Source organism: Brassica oleracea, chromosome C7, assembly GCF_000695525.1.
Source record: "Brassica oleracea var. oleracea cultivar TO1000 chromosome C7, BOL, whole genome shotgun sequence".
NCBI lineage: Eukaryota > Viridiplantae > Streptophyta > Magnoliopsida > Brassicales > Brassicaceae > Brassica > Brassica oleracea.
The window spans coordinates 37333499-37355320 of record NC_027754.1 but is presented as its reverse complement, the minus strand read 5'-3'; the positions used below and the strand labels follow the sequence as shown (position 1 = coordinate 37355320).

Here is a 21822-nt window from a genome sequence, read left to right as displayed (position 1 = left end):
CTCTGATACCACTTGTTGGGAAAATTATCCAATATCGATGAGATGAAGATGGTATTAGACAACTAGAAAATTTAAGAAGAAGACTCTTAATATTTAGGAAAGGGTTTACTACAAAGATTTTGTTTTTGGAAACTCTCTCTTACAAATATTTTCTCTCTTTGTTTTTTTTGATTCTTGGATGATTACAAATGGTGCTAAGCACCCCTATTTATACAAGTGAAGGAGCACACTCCAACAAGTTCTAGATTTCTCTAAATTATTATTTATTTCAAAATATCTAACTCCATAACTTTCTCTCTTCTTCTACACAATTCTTCTTCTATACTTCTCCACTTTTCTCTAGATGTTTCTTCTTCTTGGACTAAGGCTTGATTATGATTTGATTAGTTTTGGGCTTAAGGAGGGAAATCCAACATGATAATCATCAATTCGTTCATCCCTGTTATCACCATTGCTACACTCTTCCATGCTTCTACGGTCTCCTTTCCTTCTTGTACAAGATCTATCAAACCTTCTCTGATCAGCTATGTCTCATCTTTCTCTCATTGTACGCTTCCACGAGAAACACAGAGTCTCTAGTGCCTTTTACACTCTCATAGAAAAGCTCTGGATCAATGGTCTTATCTTGCTTGGTAACCCAAACTCCTTCCTGAAATGTGTCAACTATTAGTCTATCAAAGTCCTTTTCTCTCACCGTTCTCTTACAACTGTCTGCCAGTGACATAATTGACAGAACGGCCACACATGGGAACAGGGGAGGATTTGTGGGTAATTATTTTTACCTTTCGTAACTGCCGAGAAACAGTAAATATGAGTCTGACAAAGAGGAGTTGACAGTTCATGTCTTTGATCAAACCGCAAATAGCCGATTGCATGCAATTCATGCGACTCCAAGTGTCTTATATTTTTTTTTTGCAACAGCGGTCCTTTTGTTTTTACTTTTTGTTTATAAATGACATTATCACAGGGTACATTTAAACTGTGCAAATAGAAACACAATGTGAAGTGCCATCTCATTCCCCAATCTCTTTTCTTTATGAACCAATCTCTCTCTATTTAGCTTTGTAATAAAAACTCTTCCAGGTCATTTGACATGCTTCAAGCTTCTGAATATGAAAATGAAAAGTTAGAGCTGATGAAATTGAGATAACAAATGATTCATTTCGAGAAAATACCTCCTTTTAAAACGACTAGGTGAAGCTCGGCGTACACACCCGGATTTGTGGTTTGATATGATCTTATTTGATTTTAAATTTTGACATCTATCTATACTATTAAGATAGAAGTACTGATAAGAACTAACCTTTAGATTTATAATTTATTTACAACTCTATATCACTAAAGTAATTAATGAATTTATTTAATTTATTTAATTGTCTTTTTTTGACATATTTTGATACTCTTACACTACATATTTAACATATTTTGATAATCAGCGCAATCAAATATAGATAAATTTTTACTTTCTTTATTGCTTTTATGTTGTTATTTCCACTTTTTATATTTTTATAATATATTTTTTATTTGACTTTACCCAATAAATATTTCTACTTTTTATATTTTTCGTATAAAAAATATTTACACATTTTATATTAGAGTTTTAGATATTTATTTACTTGTCAAAAAATTTCAAATATTCGGATTCTCAAATATTCGGATTCTCAAATCTACAAAATAGTATATCTAAAAATTTAAGTAGGTTAAATATTTACTTGTTCAAGTGGTAAACCGAAAGAGTTAAACTTATTTGTTGATGGATGTAATTCACAGAAAAAGTTGGTTACTTTTTTTTTTTTATAAAAAAAAGATTTAGTTTAGTCAGATTGTCATGTTTCTGAAAACCATACATTGGTTTTTTGCAAGATTGACTCAAAATTCAAAATCAAACCTAAAACTAACCCATATTTTTCTTGGATTTTTCTTTTGTTCTATTCACCGCACAAGTTCATATTATTCACGAAAATGCCATCAAATTTTTTTTTTTCGTCAATGACATTTTTACTCTCTCACCCTCATCATCTTCAAGTAATTACAAGATTGTCATTGTCATCAATACCCCAACCACCATGAACAACCAATTTGAAGCTCTTAATGCACCTAAAATCGATTTACACTCTCTCTTTCTCACTTGTTATGAACTAAAAACATCTCTTTCACTTTGCCTCCATGTACATCCAAAAAACTAAAGCTTTTGATTCAAAATTTTTTATGGTTTATAGAGCCATTCAAGTATACTATTCTTGGTGGATTAGTTTCATATGAGATTCTGGGTGGTTGGAGAAGACTCTGTGTGCTAAGGAAGTCATCTCACTAATTTAAGGTATGAAATTGAATTTTTTTCCAGATCTATTCGTGTAGAAGACTTACCCGTAAGTAGCCTGGCTGTAGAAGACTTACGGGTAAGTCTTCTGGTCAAACGAACGACTTACTTTTAAGTCGTCATCTTTGTTTGTTAAAAAAAAAATCTAGAGAATACCCTAGACGACTTACTAATAAGTCGTCTAGGATAAGCGGGTTAGTTTTGCATTTGACCGAATTGTGTCAGATATTTGACTTTTCCTGGATGACTTACCAGTAAGTCGTCTCTGGGAAAACAAAAATTTCAATATTTTATTAAAGCTGGACGACTTATATGTAAGTCATCTCAGGTTACTTTTGCAATTGGAAAATAAAACTTAAATATTTAACTTTTCCGAGACGACTTATGCGAAAGTCGTCAAGTAAGACGACTTACTTGAAAGTCATCCTGGATAAGCAAAATCGTCCAGATTTATTTCCTAGATTATGGTCAAACCTTGCTTATCTCGGACGACTTTCTCGTACGTCATATGCCTGGGCGACTTTCAAGTAAGTCGTCTGGGTAAAGTTAAATATTTAAGTTTCTTTTTTGAATTGCAAACTAACCTGAGAAAACTTACAAATAAGTCGTCTAGTTTTAATAAAATATTAAAATTTTTGTTTTTCCGGAGACGACTTACTGGTAAGTCGTCTAGAAAAAGTAAAATATCTGACAGAATCGGTCAAATGCAAAACTAACCCGTTTATCCTAGATGACTTATAGGGTTTTTTAACAAACAAAGCTGGATGACTTACTTGTAAGTCGTCCTATTTAAAATTCAATTGTAAAAATGACCTGTTTGGACGGCTTACTGGTAAGTCTTCCAGACGACTTACTGATATGTCGTCTGCGTCAATGTTTAGTAAACTTTCATTTTCTCTATATTTACTAATGTGTTTTATTTTGAATTTTTGTAGATGATGTGTCAGTTACATGCAGTGTATGGAGAATGGTTGTTGAAAGATTACCGTTGGGATTTTGTGGTTGATAATGTCAAAAGAGCGAGAATCATTTTTTGGGGGGGAAGGTTCGTCACATGCTGAACTTCTTGCAATGGTGTTATCCAATATGGAGTCTTTAGAATTTTTTTTTTAATCTTAGAAATTTAAAATTTTAAAATTTGAAATTTAAAATTTTCATTTATTGAAAAACAAAATGTAAACATACAATAATTAAACATCTTCATCATTACCAAACTTGTTCCAAATATTTTGAATCAAATCATATTTCAATTGTCTATGTATGTGCGGGCCACACACACGACTTCGTATGTCAAGCATAGTAAGGAGATTTGAAGGCTTCGGATAATATGACATATCCACCTATGAAATTCTACTAGACTCTCCTTCTTCAAACTCTGATGTATCATACTGAGCGTATCCATTGCGTTCATTTTCTACTATCATATTGTGCAGTATGATACATGTTCGCATAACCATCCCTATTTGTCTCTTGTCCCACAAAATAGCCGGGGTTTTCACTATTGAAAATCGAGCTTGCAAAACTCCAAAAGCACGCTCCACATCTTTTCAGATTGCTTCTTGAACTTTAGCAAATAACTCTGCTTCAGGACCTTGAGGGTTTGAGATAGATTGGATAAATGTTGACCATTTTGGATATATGCCGTCTGTGAGGTAGCACGTCAAATCATACTGGTGCCTGTTGACCACATATTGTACCCTTGGAGCTCGACCTTGTAAAATGTCATCAAAAACAGGAGACCGATCGAGGATGTTAATATCGTTTAAGGCACCTGGAGGACCAAAAAAAGCGTGTCATATCCAAAGATCTTGTGAAGCTACAGCCTCCAAGACAATTGTTGGCTTTCCTGATCCACGTGTGTACTGTCCTTTCCAGGCGGTCGGATAATTTTTCCACTCCCAAAGCATACAGTCGATGCTTCCATTCATCCCAGGAAACCGCGTATCTCTCCAATATCGAGTAGTCGTTGAAGATCCTCTGGAGTGGGCCTTCGTAGATACTCATCTCCAAATACCTGTATTATGCCTTCTGTGAAATTGCTTAAACATGAAAGTGTTGTGCTTTCTCCAAGTCGGAGATACTCGTCAACTGCGTCAGCAGCACAGCCATAAGCAAGCATACGAAGAGCCGCCGTATACTTTTGTAGTGGAGATAGACCTAACCTCCCAGTTGCATCTTTTCTTTGTTGAAAGGAGGGAAAATTTTCTGAGAGGCGATCGACAATACGCATGAGTACCGCATTGTTCATGTGGAAACGTCGTCTGAATAAATGAGGCGGAAATGTAGGATTTTCACTGAAGTAGTCATTCCATAGTCTTGTGTGGTCCTCTTCGCGGTTTCGTTCGACATATGCATGTTTGCTTTGTTTCTTTGTTTGGTTCTTGACGATGTTGTTGTATGTGTCTTCAAAATATTCATCGACAGCCTTATCCAATGCCGTATTCAATCTTCGATCGACTTCATCTCCCATACTGCCAAAAAAATACTAATCAGGTTTTAGAATAATTTTAGAGTAAAAAAAATTACTAATCACGTTTTAGAATAAAAAAATTACTAAACAGGTTTTAGAATCATTTTAGAGTAAAAAGAAATAAAGAGGAAAGAGATTTCATTGATGAGATGATACAAGGGAAGCTCAAATTACAAAGCAACAGACATTGACTTATAAAAAGAAGTTAAAAATACAAAGCAACAGCAAGAACAAAGTAACCCGTGACACATACAACCCGTGACACATCCAACCCGTGACACATCCAACATACTGAAAAAGCAAACGAAATGACCAGTGACTGAACAAGGAAGGGACACCATCCTACCTCGAAGTATTTGCAGATGAAGTATCTTTTCCCAGGGAGGTAGTCATATGTATCCTCTTCATCTACAATTTCCTTCGTGATTGATCCACAGGGGCACAGTTGGAGAATCCTCTGCAGCGAATTTGATACGAAATCAACCCTCTCGTAGTATGCTTTGTGTGCTTTCATATCTCGTTGTTCTTCATCCATTTCAGAACCTGCAAAAAAAAAAAATTCAAATCAAGAACCAAAACCTTAATCGATTGTGAACTCAATTGATTAAACCTCTAATCGAGACGATAACAACAAACAACCGAAGCGAAAATGAAAAAAAAACAAACCAAGACGATTCTTATTAAAAAAAAATTTAAATCAAGAACCAAAACCCTAAATCGATTGTGGACTCAATCCAGAACCTCTAATCCAGACGATAACAACAAAGAACCGATGCGAAAATGCAAAAAAAAAAAATCAAACCAAGACGAAAACCCTAAATCGATAAAAATCCCCAATCCGTTTTCAAACCCTAGATTTTATAAAACACCTCAACCGAACCCTAAAACGTGATGAAATCAACATGCATAAACTCGAAAAGGAAAAAAAAAAGAAGATTAAGATCGGATTTTACCTTCACAAGTCGGGATCGCAAATCGCCTCTCTGTCGCCTCTGTTTTTTTTTTTCGGGTTCGAGATACAATGAGGTTGGGTCACGTGTTTTTCTCTCCCCTAACGAGAGACAACACAAAAATGGACCAATCAAAGTGTGCCAGCACGATAAGGACTTCGGTATTTTAATCCTTAATTAAGGATCATCCTTAACTTTGCCCTCCTCTTTTAATATTTCTTTAATCAAAAAGCATTAAGAATTTTTTCTAAGGATTGCCTGATTTATACCGCTGTACATGCTCTTTTTTTTTGGTGAATACAAGGGAGGAAAACCTCCCAAGTTTAATTTATTTCAAAAAAAAAAATAATAATAAACGTACTACTCGACCACATGCCTCAACTTAGGCGGGCCTGAACCATCCTCAATCAACAAGAGACTAACTTCTACTGGAACAACATCAAAAATATGAAATCTTAACGCTAGAGAAAAAGCATAAGTAGCCAAGCCATCTGCAAGACCATTAGCTTCTCTGTAGACGTGTTTAAAGCGGACTATCCAGTCCCTAGAGATAAAGTCATAGCACAATCGTACTAGGAAGGACAAAGGATGCGTCTCCGCAATCCCTGTCTGAAAGAAACCAACCACCACAGCAGAGTCCACCTCTACCTCCACACACCTCACTCCTTTTTGCCAAGCAATCAACAGACCATAGTAGACACCCCAAAGCTCAGCCAAAAGTGCAGAGCAACGCCCGATATTCAGACCAAAACCACAGAGCCAACTACCATTCTCATCTCTCAACACACCGCCAGCCGTAGCAAGCCCCGGATTCCCACGCGAAGCCCCATCCGTATTCACCTTAAACCATCCTGTTGGCGGCTTCTCCCACTTAATCCATCTCTCTACTCCCGTTATCCTCACCGCTTCTTTCTTCGCACTGCACATGTTGATTTCCTTGGCCTGTTCTTTAACAAACTGCACTCGGTCCCTACACAGTCGCTTCATCCCAAAGACGTTCCCACACCGCCACTTCCAAGCCCACCAAATTGCTACTGCAAAAAGAACTACCCAAGGACCCGTCTCAGTTTTAACCTCCAAGCTGGAAAGGTTATCATAAGTCCATTCAAACAGAGACTGCCGAAAGAAACTTTGCCTCTTAACCCTCGGTATAATACGGTCCCATATACCTTGCATAGTTGGACAATCCCTAAGAACATGTATTATCGACTCCACGCCCCCTCTACACACTTGGCAGACATTAGAAACCCCAATATGCCTTCGAAATCTCTCCTCATTTGTCATGATAGCTTGCTGAGAAACCAGCCACAAGAAAACGCGTATCCTCTCCGGTACTTTCAGCCTCCATATACAGTTATAAAACTATTCCATATCCTGTGTAAGGACATTTTCTCTTGTTAACAGTGAATAAGCTGATGCAACTGAGAAACTACCATCCCGAGTCTCTCCCCAATATCAAGTCACATGCTCTTAGTGGCTGATTTTTCTGGGTATCAATTTGCCCGGTCAACAAATAGTTGAGAAATAAAAACAATAGTTCAGTATTTAAATCGAATAAATTAAGAATTAAATGCCCATTTTAACTCGGATCAGGCCTAGTTTTAATTGTATTCTCTAATATAAAAGAAGATACGATTTCGTAATGTCCACACACCTTTAAGTGGATTACATTTAGGCCCATTAGTTTGGGATATTTAAACGAAACCCAACAGGACTTGTGTCTGTGTCTGTTTAAGTTTTTAGATAGAGGATCGATGTGGTGGGGGGAGGAAGCGGCGAAGGGTGCTAAAATAGCAGTGTGGTGGGATATGAAGGAGTGTCCGATTCCGGAGGGTTACGATGCTGGTCGGATCCGACCGAGTTTAGAAGCGGCGTTCAAGGAACGAGGCTACTCTGGTCCAGTAGCCTCCATCACTGCATACGGGGACCAAACACAAACCCCTGTTCACATCCTGCAAGGGCTCTTATCCACTGGAGTGTCTGTAGCACACACCAGATCCGGTTTGTTTTTTTACCATATATATATATATATATATATTTGGGAACTTTATATAAATAATAATACGTTTAATTAAATAATACCTTTGTAAAACAGAAAGCACGAACTACATCTTGTATCGGGATATAGTGGAATGGCGAGGTCAGAATCCTCCCCCTGCTACAATGATGATCATATCCAATCAGGTGGGAGGTGACTTGTCTTGGGATCTGGCCCGGCTACAACAACGGTCGCAATACAACCTGTTTCTAGCTTATTCGAAGGCGCCTTGCGTACTCTCAGTCCTGTCAACTTCTTCAAGGTGGTTATGGGAAAAATTACTAGGGGATAATAATAATAGAATTGAGACCAGAAGCGTTCAGTATAAATTATCTGCCATGATACTTTGTTGCAAATCGTGCAATTTCGATTGCCAAAGCCCTGAGAAATTCAGGAAGCATCTCTCGAGTTATAAGCATGCACGGCAAGTAAGCATCCTTTCTATCTCTCTCTCTATACATTGTTTGTTTCACTTTTCCTCCACTCTCTGTCAAGCAGGAGTCTGTATACCCCACGTACAAAGAAGTTAACCGTGTTACGGAGACTTGGGGAAGGAACTACGCTGCAGCGCCTGAATATGCGACAGCTAAAATACTGGTGTGGTGGAACATGTTTGACTGTCCTATCCCTGAGGGATATGATGCTCGTCGGGTCCGTCCGAGTTTAGAAGAGGCATTTAAGAAACTAGGCTACTCTGGTCCCGTCTCCATCACTGCCTATGGCGACTTAAACCACACCCCTGAGCACCTCCTCCGAGGGCTCTCTTCCACTGGAGTCAGTCTTGCACATACCATTCTCGGTTAGTCCTCCTCCATCTGGTGGCTGTTTTAAACAAATAATAATAATTTCATCTATTAGCTGATATGCTTTTTTTTTTTTTTTTTTTTTTATTATATATATATATTGAAAACAGATGTCACGTACAAGCGCATGTATTCAGATTTGCTGTATGGGCAAAAGTCTAATCCTACTCCGACTAATATTATGGTCATATCTGATACAGATACACATCAGGCCTTCTCAACTCCCCTTGTCCGCCTAGTACAAAAGCAGAAACACAACCTTTTTCTGGCTTATTCATCTAGGCCTTGCAAAATGTTTGTCCTGCTCCCTTCTGCCGAGTGGCTCTGGCATAGCTTACTTGAAGGTGATTAGATTGTTTCTCCTCTCGTCTTATCATCCAGTAATACTACTGTTTGATAACTAATTATATGCCGTCTCTGAGCTTTAGTTTTTTTTTTTTTTTTCCACAGTTTCAGAGAAAAGAAAACACGTTCTTCAGAAATGCACTAGTGAAAGTGAAAGTGATAGGGGTGGTGAATCAAGCGCAATGTTGTATTGCAAAGTGTGCTGTGGTGGCCAAGGTCCTGATTACAAAAGCCTTGACTATTTAAGGACGCATCTCTCTAGTGAAGAACATGCACAAGAAGTAAGTATCCTCTCTCTCTCCCTCCCTCCCTCTTGTTCACTCAACAACCTTTTTAACTTTTTCCCGCTTGCAGGAGTATAGTATTACTGCGTTTGTTCAGTTAAAAACGAAGAATAGGAATCTATCTCTCTTAGCCCAGTACGATCGAGAGCATCGACAGCAATGGCGACAGGCAAGTTTTTCTTAGTGATTAGTTTTTTTCAGAGAATTGTATACATGCTATTTCTCATAGAAAGCAGCAGGATGATGAAACATTTATTATATTATATAAAAACTCTGTAAAGGGAGTTTTATGAACCAATATAACTCAACTGACATGTTTGTAGGTAAAAAAATCTAAAAACATCAAACGTATCAGGAAAGCATTCCGGACGGGTTTTCTTCTTCTTTATAATCATTTACGTCGACTTAGAGCTCGAAAATCTCAATCCTGCAGACGTCGTGGCTCTCGACGTAGAGCTCAAAAATCTCCAACCGTCTGGTGAAATCGTTACCAGGTAGAAGCTCTTATTCTTCGTTTCTAGTGTATGTTTCAATTTCAAGCAGTATTTATTTTTCATTTCGTTTTGCTTTGTTTAAAACTGTCTTATTATTCACTCATGTAATGTTATTAGTAATTTTAATTCAAACACTGTTTTTCAAATTTACTGAATTTCATTATATTAACTTACTGTTTAGTAGTATAATGTGTTCATTGCAATTTAATCATTGGTCGGGTTTAAATTATTATGCAGTTACTTAACTCAGGACGGAACTATTCTAGTATTTCTCAACCATTCTAGTATTTTCTTTCTTCCTTTTATGCTGTACTAAAATCCTTGAAGAAAATTAGATTGTGATCAAAGATGTTCGATATATATTTGAAAATTTCTGATGATATGTTGCTTTTTTTTTTCTGGTCAGAGTTTTTGCATTGCGCTGTAAATGAATTTTTAGTTTTCATGTAATGTATTATCACAAACGATGAGTTGGTAAGATCTGTAACAATTGTACTTTGTGTATTCATAAAATACTAAAACACCTGCCGAAAAAGAAACAATACTAAGCGTTAACTTTCTAATTTGAGCACCATGGAGCTGCTGCCTAACTTGGACAACGTTTGAGAATATATTGATTTGACACAAGCTGTCTTTTACCTAGTTTTCTCACTCTTTTTTTTTTCCTTTTTCTACAAAAAGTTTACTTGCCCTTTTTAGTCTATTTAACATATTTCACGCATAAAACGACTTTTAAAGAAATATTAAACAGAAGATGGACAAACAATAAGAGGGTCCTTGCGACAAACATCAATACCAATAGCTTCAGCTATATCAGGCTTCTCATCTCCCGTTGCTCCTACGTCAACTTTCCGGTCGAACCTTTTCACTAGGTTGGCCAATGTGACTTCCACCAAGGCTACTACATATCCACTTCCAGGACATTGCCTTCTCCCTGATCCAAATGGAATAAACTTTAGATTTTGTCCTTGAAAATCTACAACCGTATCTAAATGCCTCCCTGGCCTTAACTCTTCTGCACCTTGTCCCCAAGCTGAAACGTCTCTTTGGATTGCCCATATATTGATTAACACCTGTGTTCCAAATACACATTTTATCTTAAAAATATATTTATTGTCATAAGGGATTTGATCTTAATATATGATGTAAAGACATTACTTGTGTTCCTGCAGCTATGTCGTATCCATGTACTTTAACATCTTCACTCAATTGTCGGGGAGCTATTGGAACCCCGGGATGTAGTCGAAGCGCCTCCTTGATCACAAGATTTAAGTAACTCATCTTCTCAGCTTCTTGCTCCGTTACATATAAGTTCTTTGAGTTTCTTCATACACTCTGGATGTCTCATAAGCTCTGTCATTGTCCACTCTAATAATGCGAAAGTTGTTGTCGCTGCCCCAAACAACATATCCTCCAAAAAAAAAAAGAAGCAAAAACTATAAAATTATATCCATTCTAGTAATTAATATTGATTAGTACTGGCCTTCTGACCTAGAACTTCCTAATCATTCAAAAAATGATTTACCTCTTTGTATACTTCCTCCACTTTCTTATCCAAACCTCGTATTCTTTCTACCCACGCCAGCTTGGGAATGAAATCTCCAAAAGGGAAAGCACCCACGAGCTCCATGAATTTTCTCACAACGTTCTGGGAAATATATTCACCTCCCTCGGTGCTATATTTTTTCCCCAAGACGACTCTGGTTATAACATCGTTTGACAAATTAATGAAGAGCTTGCTTAGGTTTACTGGTGAAGAAGAAGAACTCGCTTTCTCAAGCTTCCCCATTAAGACGTTGATCTCCTCTGCTCTTATATCCTCGAAGGATCGAATGGTTTTGTTGGTAAGGAGATTCATGACGCAAATACTCTGCATGCAACCCACGCAGTTGAAGATAAATTAGCTACCGGAGATGATCTCTATTTAGTTTGGTTGCATCTCAAAAATAATTATTTTATTAAATTATTAATGCATGTCGTGTGTGTGGACATAAAATTTTTTTATTGCAAATGTCTTATAAACTTAAATTATTATTTTACCCTGTCCATACACAAACTTTTCTCGTGTAAGGCAAGCAACATGTGATTACATACAGTGTAAAATGTATTTAGCTAGCTAACATAAACGTTTGCTGCAAAAAATAATATTTCAGACAACAAAGCTACTCCTCGAAAATATTACGTTACCAACCAAGTTGCTTTGGTCTAGTGGTATAGGAGCTCCAGCTGGAGTTCCCGCCCCTGGGTTCGAGCCTTGGCCACTGCGGAATTTACATGTGGGCTGCAGCACCCGAGACCGAAGACCGTTACACGGTGAGCCACATGGTGACACCCTGGCAGCGTCCTTGCTCACTTCGGTCTCTAGTCTGGACCACCTCGGTGGGGCCAGGATACTCGGTTAGCAAAAAAAAAAAAAAAAAAAAAAAAAAATATTACGTTACCGAAATATTTCTGTTAAATTATTCGAAGTTATTTTAAATGCTTTTTACTCTTCTAACTCCTGAAATAACATCCAAGGATGAGTTCGATAATATTGTAGACATTAGTCATCTAAATTTGGGAACATGTCAATACCAAAATTGAGATAGATTATCTTTTATATTATAAAACAGAAGTCAGTCGGCAATTGTGGGTTTGACACATGGCATTACACTATTTAAATTAATTTTTATTTGATTGTCTTTCCAAAATTTTCTTTTCCAATAATATTTATTTTTCGAAAATCTTTATAACCAAAATAAATCAACAATCTCCACTATCCCTAAATCTACTCTCCACTTTCTACCACTCACCTTCGCCATCCATCTAACGTCGATTACTCTTTCTATTAAATACCCAAATAGACGAAATCGATTATAGGTAACGTTTTATCCCTCTATGTTCGTCTTTATGGATACTAGATCGTTTAACCGCGTTACGCGCGGTTTATGTATTTTAGATTATAAAAAAAATTTAAAAAATTATATGAGATTTTATTGAAAGTTGCATCTTTATTTGAACTTTTTAAAAAAAAATACAGTTTTGTATATATGTAAATTTAATACACTTTTAGATCTGAATATTTGAAATTATTATAATATATTTTCATATCATTATTCAAATACTTAAACTAAAATTAAATAAAATCAATTTTATTTATTTCTTTTAAAATTAATACTTTAAGTATATACACAATATCATAGTAATATGTATCTTATTAAAGTAAATAAAATGACGCATTTTATTTGACCGTATCTTTTCTTTCTTTCCTATTTTCTTATATCTACTTCTTCTAATTTTTTTTTTACTTTTCTGTTGATTAAAGAAAATCAAACGTGTTTTTTTTTATCAATCTGAGAATATCTCATACTTATAGAAAGTTCTAGATTAATATCTAAAAAGAGTTATGGTTTACGGATAGACCATCTCCCTAGTAGTTAAATGAAGCTAAAACATAATTATATATTTCAATGGCCAAAAAATTTAGGAAATAAAATACAATAATAGTGTAATTTTTTGTGTTTTAGTTGAGAAATTTATCTTGAAGGGCGGAGGCAACATACGGAGAGTGGGTTTAGCTAACCCCCACTATTTTAAAAAAAAAATATTTGTTTTGTAAAAAAAAAATTCTTTTGATCCCATGAAAAATAAATTTGGACCTCATAAAAAAATTCTGACCTGATACAAAATGTTTGTGGTTCTGCCATATGTATAGTGTTTTGGATTAGTATAGCTTACAGAAGAGATTTATGTGTTAGTAAAGTTGGTAAGAGGAATTTTATCAGCATATCAGTAAGATTAATGTGGATATATGCTCCCCAAAAATGCAGCGACCAAACTATATATGCTGCCTTTGTAACCCTATTTTTAGTTTGTATAGGTTAGAAGACAATAAAATTGTTCCAATAATAAACATTCCTTATCTAAAGATTTTTTTTTGGTAAAAACAGGGAGAAAGACATACTAAGAACTTACAGAAAAACCAATGTTAAAATGAATTTTAAGTAATTAATTTTACATAACAAAATTAGAGAAAAAACTACCTTTTTTTTGCGGTTGAGTCTTATAGTGAGTGCCTGACAGGTTCAAACGCATCAGTTGAGGTTGCGGCTGCGGGCGTTTGCGGATGCGGGTGGTTGCGGTTTCTAGCGGTTTTAAGAGATTTGTATGACTGGTTCTGCGGTCAGAAATTATTGCGTTTGTGGGATACTTATGACTGGTTAACTACTAAATGCAACAGCGGTTAAATAATAAATTAACAATATTTACATTTTATATAATTATAAAAATATCAAAAATCATAATATTATAATAAATATGAAAATTATATTTAGAAAGTTATAGTTTCAAAATTTTAAAATTTTAGAAAATATTTTTATTTTAAAATTTTATAATATTAATTAAAATATAATAGATATATTTTAATATTTTCATAATTCCATTTTAAAAAATTTATTGAATATTTTTATTTTTGTATTTATGGGGTTTTTTTAAAAAAGAAAAAAAATTATCCCCCCTCAACCGCAAAAGCTAGCTGGAACCAACTTTTGATTTTAAGAGGTTCAGAGCGGTTTAAAGCGATTTATAACGGTTTGTATGATTGTTTCGAAACGCTGTCAATATAAAACCTAAGCTTGAGTGATTTCTTGTGGATAGGATAAGAAAACATATACATATGTAATATAAAATTCCATGTTCAGGAGATATAATATATAAAGCTTACCCTTATTCTATGATTTTGGCAACCCAAGCTTTGTATTTGATATTAAACTGATAATTTTTGGAAACCCGATTCAATTGCATGAACAATTTTTAAAAAATATATATATATATATATATATACTATTAAAACATAATCATATTGTCCTTTTTACCTTAGTCTGCCATTTTCTTTACTAACATTTCATGTTTCATTAAGGGCAATCAAGTAATATTAATAACACATCTATATTGGGTCATTTTTTCGGATCCAACCCACTGTCCAATTCAGATCTCTCTTGGGCCATTTGGACCGATTAAAAAATCAGATCTAATTCTCACTTTTTTTTTCCTTTGGGCTATCGAGTCCAACTTCAAATATTTTTTTTCAACCATTCTTAATTTTTTCTTTTTTTTTCTTAATATAATTTAAGCATTCATAAAAAAATTGATTTTTTTCATTGAAAAGTATAAATCTTTATTAAAAGTATATAATTTTTTTATTAAAAATATTAACCACATAATAAAATTAATTTATCAGAGTTATACCAACTTAATTCATTAAAAAAATAAAGTTTAATTTTTTAAACATAATTAATCATACGCTTATCTACGCAACATATGTTTTTTTTTGTCTCACCTTTATAAAAATACATATGACTAGATTAAAATCTGCGCCTTGCGCGGGATAAACATTATATATATAAATTATTTTATGTATTATATGTTCTTATATATTATGAAATAATAAATATATATATTGAATAATTAAAAGTCAGTAATTATTATATATATATAATTAAATTAATGCGAACGTATAAATCAATTTTATTAATCCAAACAATTTTTTAAAAAATTTGATAGGATATGTAATTAAATTTAAATGATATTAACATACAAAGTATATTTTTAATATTAATGTCTATTTCTTTTTCTTAAAATGATGCCTTCTACTCATATGTTTTTTTATCATGTGTATTTTTAATACCAAAAACTTTAAATTACTGGATAACAAAATTTTCATTGTGGAATTAATAATTTTAGTAATTTATAATTTAAAAAAATTTAACAATGTTAGTTCAAAATTTTATCAAAAAAATTATTCAAAGTAAATTTTGAAACTAAAATATTTATTTATTCAATTTGGTTTATAGTTTAATTTATAATGATATATATACATATATATTTTAAATCTTAATGATTAATTAAATTAGACTTTTGTTTATATAATTTTGTAATCATTTGTATTTTGTCATAAAAAAATTTTAAACCATGGATCACAAAATTTGAATGTGAGACTTTTAAAAGTTTTAGTAATTTATAGTCATTTTTTAAAATTCAAAATATAAAATATACAGAAAAATCTAAATTTTTATAATATGGTTATTGTGTTTAAAAAAAAAAATATTTTAATAGTTTTAAATCAAACAAATTTGATAGAAGATACATTTTTTTAATTAGATCTTTATTATTCAAAATCATTAATTATCATATATACTTTACCCACATTAGTTAATTCCGTAATCTTTATTTAAGGAAATAATAAATGACATTAATAATAAATTTATGGTTAGTTTAATAAAAAACTTGTTATATAATTAGATAGACCAACCTATTTCTCTAATAATTCTAAGAATCATCATATTGATGAAAAAATATATCAAAGATGGAATTTATTAAAAAAACAGAAAACGGAAACGAGAGAGTAACAGGTTCACATTAGGCCATTGAAAAGGATGTAGTCCAAGTCAAAAGCCTTGTTTCTTCAAAGGCAAATGCAAAGCTCTATTTTAGAAGTTTAGGAACAATGACTAACAATTAAAAAAGAGAGTTTTTGGGAATAGTTATGGCAACTACAGAGTATAGTGATGTCCTGATGTATCAATGTCTAAGCCCTTTAGCTTTGCGACTGATTCAACATGTCCCTTAAATGTGTGAATCTCCCTAAGCCTGTCAAAACAAAGCATTCACCAATAAGAATCAAGCAAATTCTAGTTTCTTCTGTTGAAATCGATTTAATCAAAGTACACTTACCTAGCTATCTCGGCCATTTTCTTGGCTTGCTCAACGATCTGAGACAGCTCTCTGTAACCTCTTGTCTTGTCTGCAGACCGTGCTGCGTCCTTTGTTCTCTCGCCCACTCAGCTTGTCTTTCTCCAGCACCGTAATCTCTCCTGGTCGTCAGAGCGGTCTGCTCACAAAGTAACAGCAGAGCAATGAGTATTATGTTTACCATCAAGCAAGCCGGTTCCTTCTATAAGGCACATAAAGCATTTGCTTTAGGCCACAAAATATAATTGTAATTGGAAGGCCACATTTTCTAAGATGTTAGTTTTGTTTAATGGTCAAATTGTTCAAAGGTTAACCTATTGGTTACTGTTTTCGAACCATTCTCTAGCAAACTTCTATTTCTTTTTGTTTATAATTAATTTTGAGCAACATATTGTTTGTATTGGAGGGCTACAATTTTTTTAAAGCTTGAAGCCTCTCAAAAGTATGGGACGGCATCAAGATGTAAAAGAGAGTTAGCTGTGTGTACGTACCCTTTTGCCAAACATGCTGACCCAAGCCTTTCCACTCAAGATGTATCTAATGGCAAACATCAAAATGTCTTGTGGGATGTATGTTAAAATACTGTAAACCCAAATCACAGCAGTCCATCCCCAACCTATGCCCTTCACCTTTGAAAATGTCCAGTTTGCATACACTGCAATCACAGTAGCAACCTGCGTTTGGAAGGAAGAGTGAGATGAGTTTCTTTTCTTGAATTCTTTGAAAATATATGATGTTCTTAACTAATTACCAGTTGTGCAATGATGAATGCAATCATCAGAAGCGCCCCAGGACGTTCAACGAATGACCAACTCCTTGACCTTGTGACGAATATAAGCGCTTGGCTGATGATACTAAATTGTAGGTACACAGCAAACATTAGTTCATCGTTCCCCCCCCCAAACTTGTCCTGTAAGTAAAGGTAAGTATTAGTTTCTTACACAATATATTTATCTATACAATCTCCCTAACACATACCGAGCAGAAGTCAGTCTTGTGAATCACCCAGAAGAAAATCACACTCATAACGGCTTGGTAGCCTCCCAAGACAATTCCAGTGGCAAAGTTTTCATTGAGCTTCCAGCTATCAGGTGTTGGAGATGGCTTGACTCTATCCTTTGAGATTGTCATGATAGTACCTAAAAGACAGCAACACCTGAAAGTTATACTCTTAACCCTTTCAAACCTCCCCTGCACATGTTTACGGGGCTACATTCTTGCTTCTTACTCTATCGAACAATCTCTACTATTCATTTCTTTGATAATCTTCTTTAATCTTTACACTATAAGTGGATTGCTCATAGCTCCAGAAGCTGGGTAATTGTTGCGTAACAGAGGGTTAACGATCATGCTGAAGCGTTAAGAATTTCACCCAATTATTTGTTCAGTGGCTGGCATGTTCCTCTCAAAAGTTTGTTGTCCAGTTATGATCTTGTAGAGCACACACCGGCTATAAATATCTATCTTTGACCGCAAATAACATGTTTGAACATACTCAGGGACTTTGTGTAGCCGTGCCTTAAAACTTTCTATAAAATGAACGGAGATAAGGATCAAGAGGAAGAAATATTCTTTCTCAAAACAAAAAAAAAAAAGAAAGAAATATCAATTCATCATTTAAAACCACTTAAACCAAAACAGAACCTAATTGAATGCACCACCTAAACTAACAGCACAATAAACAAAAGAAGGTAAGGAAGTATACAATACCTACTTCAGTTGTGACGTGAGTATTGTTGCCTTGAGGTCCTTCTCTAGCAAGATTAAAGCTGGACAAAAAAGTTATCATTTAAGAGTACGCTAGAAGATCTGAAGTCACGGTATATCACCTGTCCAAACAAATACATCACTCACTATCCATTGAGCAACACATCAAGCAGACTTTGAGTATTTCAGAATCCACCACATATTTTCTCTCAAGAAATCACAATAAGGTTCAAAAAAAGACATGGTTCATGGGTCTATGTCGACATTTATATAACCCTTCTAATAGAGACCCATGGATAAGATATGCTAACAATTACTGCAGTTACGGGACAATTAGATGCTTACGTGAAATACCTTTAGCGGTAGCTGTAACTGGGTTTCGTGGGGATCTGGTGAGACATCTTTGAAGAACATTACTTTTTCTTCATTAGCGAAGGAGACAGGGGACTTTCCGTTTGGTTTCATCGCCACGGCTTGAGCTTAGGGTTTTGGTTTGGAGAAAGGAAAGAAGAAAAGTATATAAGAAGAGAAAAAGAGGGAGGTGAAACGAACTCTTTAAGAGCACATTGATTGACGGGAGTAAGAAGAGAATTGATTAGAACTGAGTTTGTATGATTTTCAGTTGGAGAAGACGAAGTGTTAGATTCATCCGTTGTAGGTTTGGTTTTCTAAATGGGGTCATTTGGGCAATAACAAATTGATTGAAGCCCAAACGTAAAAAACCCACACGGAAGCCTATCTGATGTGTCAAAAAAACATGTTCCTAATTGGTCAATTTATTAATCTGATGTGGATAGCCTCCCCATTCAGTATATTTGGTTTTTAGTAGTGTTAGATACTGCAATTATTATTCATCTATGGTTTTTTCAAATCTTCTTCTGATCTATTATTAAAACTCAGTTTCAATGCTATGAAGCTCGGAGATTTTGGAGGATTTCCAATTACATAGTGAGAAAAAGACAGGAAAATGATATTCTTTACGGAGTATCATTGTATCAAGTCTGAAAATTTTCACTCCCGGCATCAACCCCATTGACCTGTAATAACGAGGGTTAGTTTTATACTTTTATTATTAAAGTCATGCATCTACTTTGCCTATTTATACATATTTAGTGATAGAAAATCTTTTTTTCTTCGCATATGCAGAACAAGACGTATCATCGTGATGGCCACCGTTTGATTTGAATACTTCCATTAAGATTAAAAGATTTCATCAGACTATGTGTTCTTTAGCAAATTTCCAATCCATCTTTGTAGAAAGTTTATTCATACGGTTTATATCTGATGAATTTTTTTTTTTTTTTTGTGAATTAAATCCATAAAGACGAACAGAGATTTTTATATCTGATGAATTTATATATCTTTTAGTTTATATTTTGTCTTTGACTCTATTTCCCGGTGCATAGCATCGGGCATAATACTAATATCAAATAAATTCGTTACAAACCTAAATATAAAGAACACAAAAACAGCCTTTTGATTAGTGAAAATATTACCTTCATCTGCCTCCAATATTCTCCGTAGGGGGAAAAGGCTATTTCTGTCCCTATAATAAGTTTTTCGACCGTTTTTGTTTTCGGGCGATTGGAAAATTTTAGATCGTGTGTTTTCATGGCGTCATAAACTACGTCAGCGGAAGAGACTACGAGCGCAGGGACGCAACCAAAGTGAAGGAGCATGAGTGGCCCATAGCGAAGGCTAAGGGAATGGAGAGAGCGGTGCGGGTGGAGGCTGAGCTAGTGGAGGTTTCCGATCGTCGCCACGGAGACGGTGGTAGGTTAAGTTTGGTGGTGGTGGTTTTTGTGAAGAGTGGTTTAAGGAAGAGAAAAGCTAAGAAGATGGCCAAACAAACAGAGATCAACATCATTTCCATTGTGAAGAGTGAGTGGTTTAAGGAACATAAAATCTTTGTGTTTGTGTTGTTATATACTTGAACATTTTCTTAGTTTATTGTTTTCTGACACACGTTGGATCCCACTGTATACTATTTAACAAAACTTGAGTGGTGCAATAATAATACTTTGTATTCATCATTATCACAATATCTCAAACATATTTTAATACGTCCCCAAATCACGCTAGAGACTTTGTTTTCCTCCAACTAATTCACCATGACTACTATTAAAAACAGAAAATATATTTCCCAATTTGTAGAGGACTTATTATTGGGTTTACCTCCTAGGGTAAAACTAGATGTTCCCAACCAATATGAATGTGTTATTCATATTTGATATCTTTAAAAAATGAAACAAAATATTGTCAAATTATATTATGTTTTTAAAATTAAAAGTTAAAAAGAAATAAATAAAAAATAGTAGTAATTACAAAAAAAAATATTTTTAACGTCGTCAGCAAAACATTAAACCCTAAATCCTAATCTCTAAACCCTTGGGTAAACCCTAAACTCTAGGATAAATTCTAAACTCTAAATCAAAATCACTAAACACTAAAACACTCAAGAGTTTAGGGTTTAGGATTTAGGGTTTAGGGTGTTAGTGTTTTTGTATTTAGAGTTTAGGATTTATCCAAGGGTTTACGGTTTACCCAAGGGTTTAGGGTTTACGGTTTATCCAAGGGTTTAGGGTTTAGAATTTAGAGTTTAGGGATTAGGATTTAGGGTTTAGTGTTTTGCTGACGATGTTAAAAATATTTTTTTTAATTTTTTTTTTCTGTAACTACTATTTTTTTTACTTTTTTTTATTTTAAAAACATAATATAACTTGACAATATTTTGTTTTTTTTTTAAAAGATATCGAATTTGAAATAATGAAATTCTATTGAAATAACTCTTCGTAGACGTGCAAGTTGAACATAAAGAAGGTATAAACAATAAGAATTAAGGAAAGTATAAGTGACATATCTATCTCACAGACGAGGAGTTTGGAGGGAGGTTCTATTTAGATGCCAACCACCTACCGCCATGTTCGCAGACTGGTCAGAACTCTTATCATGGATCAGAGCTGCATCAATGGTGCACAACCAAATATCTATCCCTGCAGCAATGGTGTTCTTCGGCATTGACAAAGAGCTTCGGAATATCATCTCAGCTAGGAGGCATAGGAAACATTTCGATTCATTCATGGCCATGTGGCTTAGATAGGTTAATCATGATCCATCTTGTTTTTGTTTTTGTTTTTGTTTTTTTTTTTAAATTTTGCCAAGATAGCTCAAACTAAAGATTTTCTTGTAAAATCTTCTATTCATCTATGATATTTACAATTTAGCAAAAAAAAAAAGAAAAAAAATACATCTATCTCACCAAGTCATTCATTACATTTCCATCTAACCGGACTATAAAGGCTGTGAGTTGTAAGAATTGTATATTGACTCTCATAATGACAAAGCTTATACATGTACATAACAATATACACGTTACACCTACTTCACAATTATATTTTATATCTTCATGATTCTCTATATTTTGTGTTGTAGGAAACTAAGAATTGATCTCTTAACCAAGGAAAAAACTGATTCATATTGGGCTTGACACAACACAAGCCCATTATTCCTTCTACTTTTGATCCAACAACGTAATTTGATTTGTCCACAACTTCTTAGAGCCTCTAGTTCAGGTAGAGTCTTTCTTCATACTAAAACACTCCGCTTCTTTTCTTTCTTCTCTCTGCTAATTAAAAAAGAATGTCAGCTCTGTGTCCCGTCTGTAACGTAACGCTTTCTCATC

The 21822-nt window shown here is 34.4% G+C and overlaps 2 protein-coding genes across 4 annotated transcripts in view; one reads left to right on the top strand and one right to left on the bottom strand.

Moving 5' to 3' along the window:
- The window catches only part of LOC106306895 (cytochrome P450 71A14-like), a 35820-nt gene extending 15806 nt beyond the window's left edge, over positions 1–20014 (bottom strand). The window contains 3 exon segments of the mRNA XM_013743678.1: positions 11230–11574; positions 19637–19896; positions 19899–20014. Of these exon segments, the coding sequence (XP_013599132.1) occupies positions 11230–11574; positions 19637–19896; positions 19899–20013 (720 nt within the window). The 5' untranslated portion in view covers position 20014.
- LOC106306894 lies at positions 7470–10201 on the top strand. Of its 3 annotated transcripts, XM_013743676.1 has the most exons (8): positions 7470–7741; positions 7836–8206; positions 8277–8577; positions 8692–8925; positions 9032–9207; positions 9281–9379; positions 9534–9704; positions 9942–10201. In XM_013743676.1, exons 1-7 carry the CDS (start codon positions 7495–7497, stop codon positions 9690–9692), a joined length of 1587 nt encoding a protein of 528 aa, XP_013599130.1. In that variant the 5' UTR covers positions 7470–7494; the 3' UTR covers positions 9693–9704; positions 9942–10201. The 3 variants fall into 3 exon arrangements, with proteins under 3 accessions (XP_013599130.1, XP_013599131.1, XP_013599129.1); XM_013743677.1 differs by lacking the exon at positions 9942–10201 and having other exon boundaries at positions 8782–8925; positions 9534–9893; XM_013743675.1 differs by lacking the exon at positions 9942–10201 and having other exon boundaries at positions 9534–9893.
- Positions 20015–21822: the final 1808 nt, after the last annotated feature.

What these genes read in the sequence shown, in the direction of transcription:
- LOC106306894 (XM_013743676.1), top strand. Translation starts at nt 7,495, where the DNA reads ATGTGGTGGGGGGAGGAAGCGGCGAAGGGTGCTAAAATAGCAGTGTGG. An exon ending in TGTAGCACACACCAGATCCG is followed by an intron (nt 7,742 to 7,835) that starts GTTTGTTTTTTT and finishes TTTGTAAAACAG; the next exon opens with AAAGCACGAACTACATCTTG. An exon ending in GTGAAGAACATGCACAAGAA is followed by an intron (nt 9,208 to 9,280) that starts GTAAGTATCCTC and finishes TCCCGCTTGCAG; the next exon opens with GAGTATAGTATTACTGCGTT.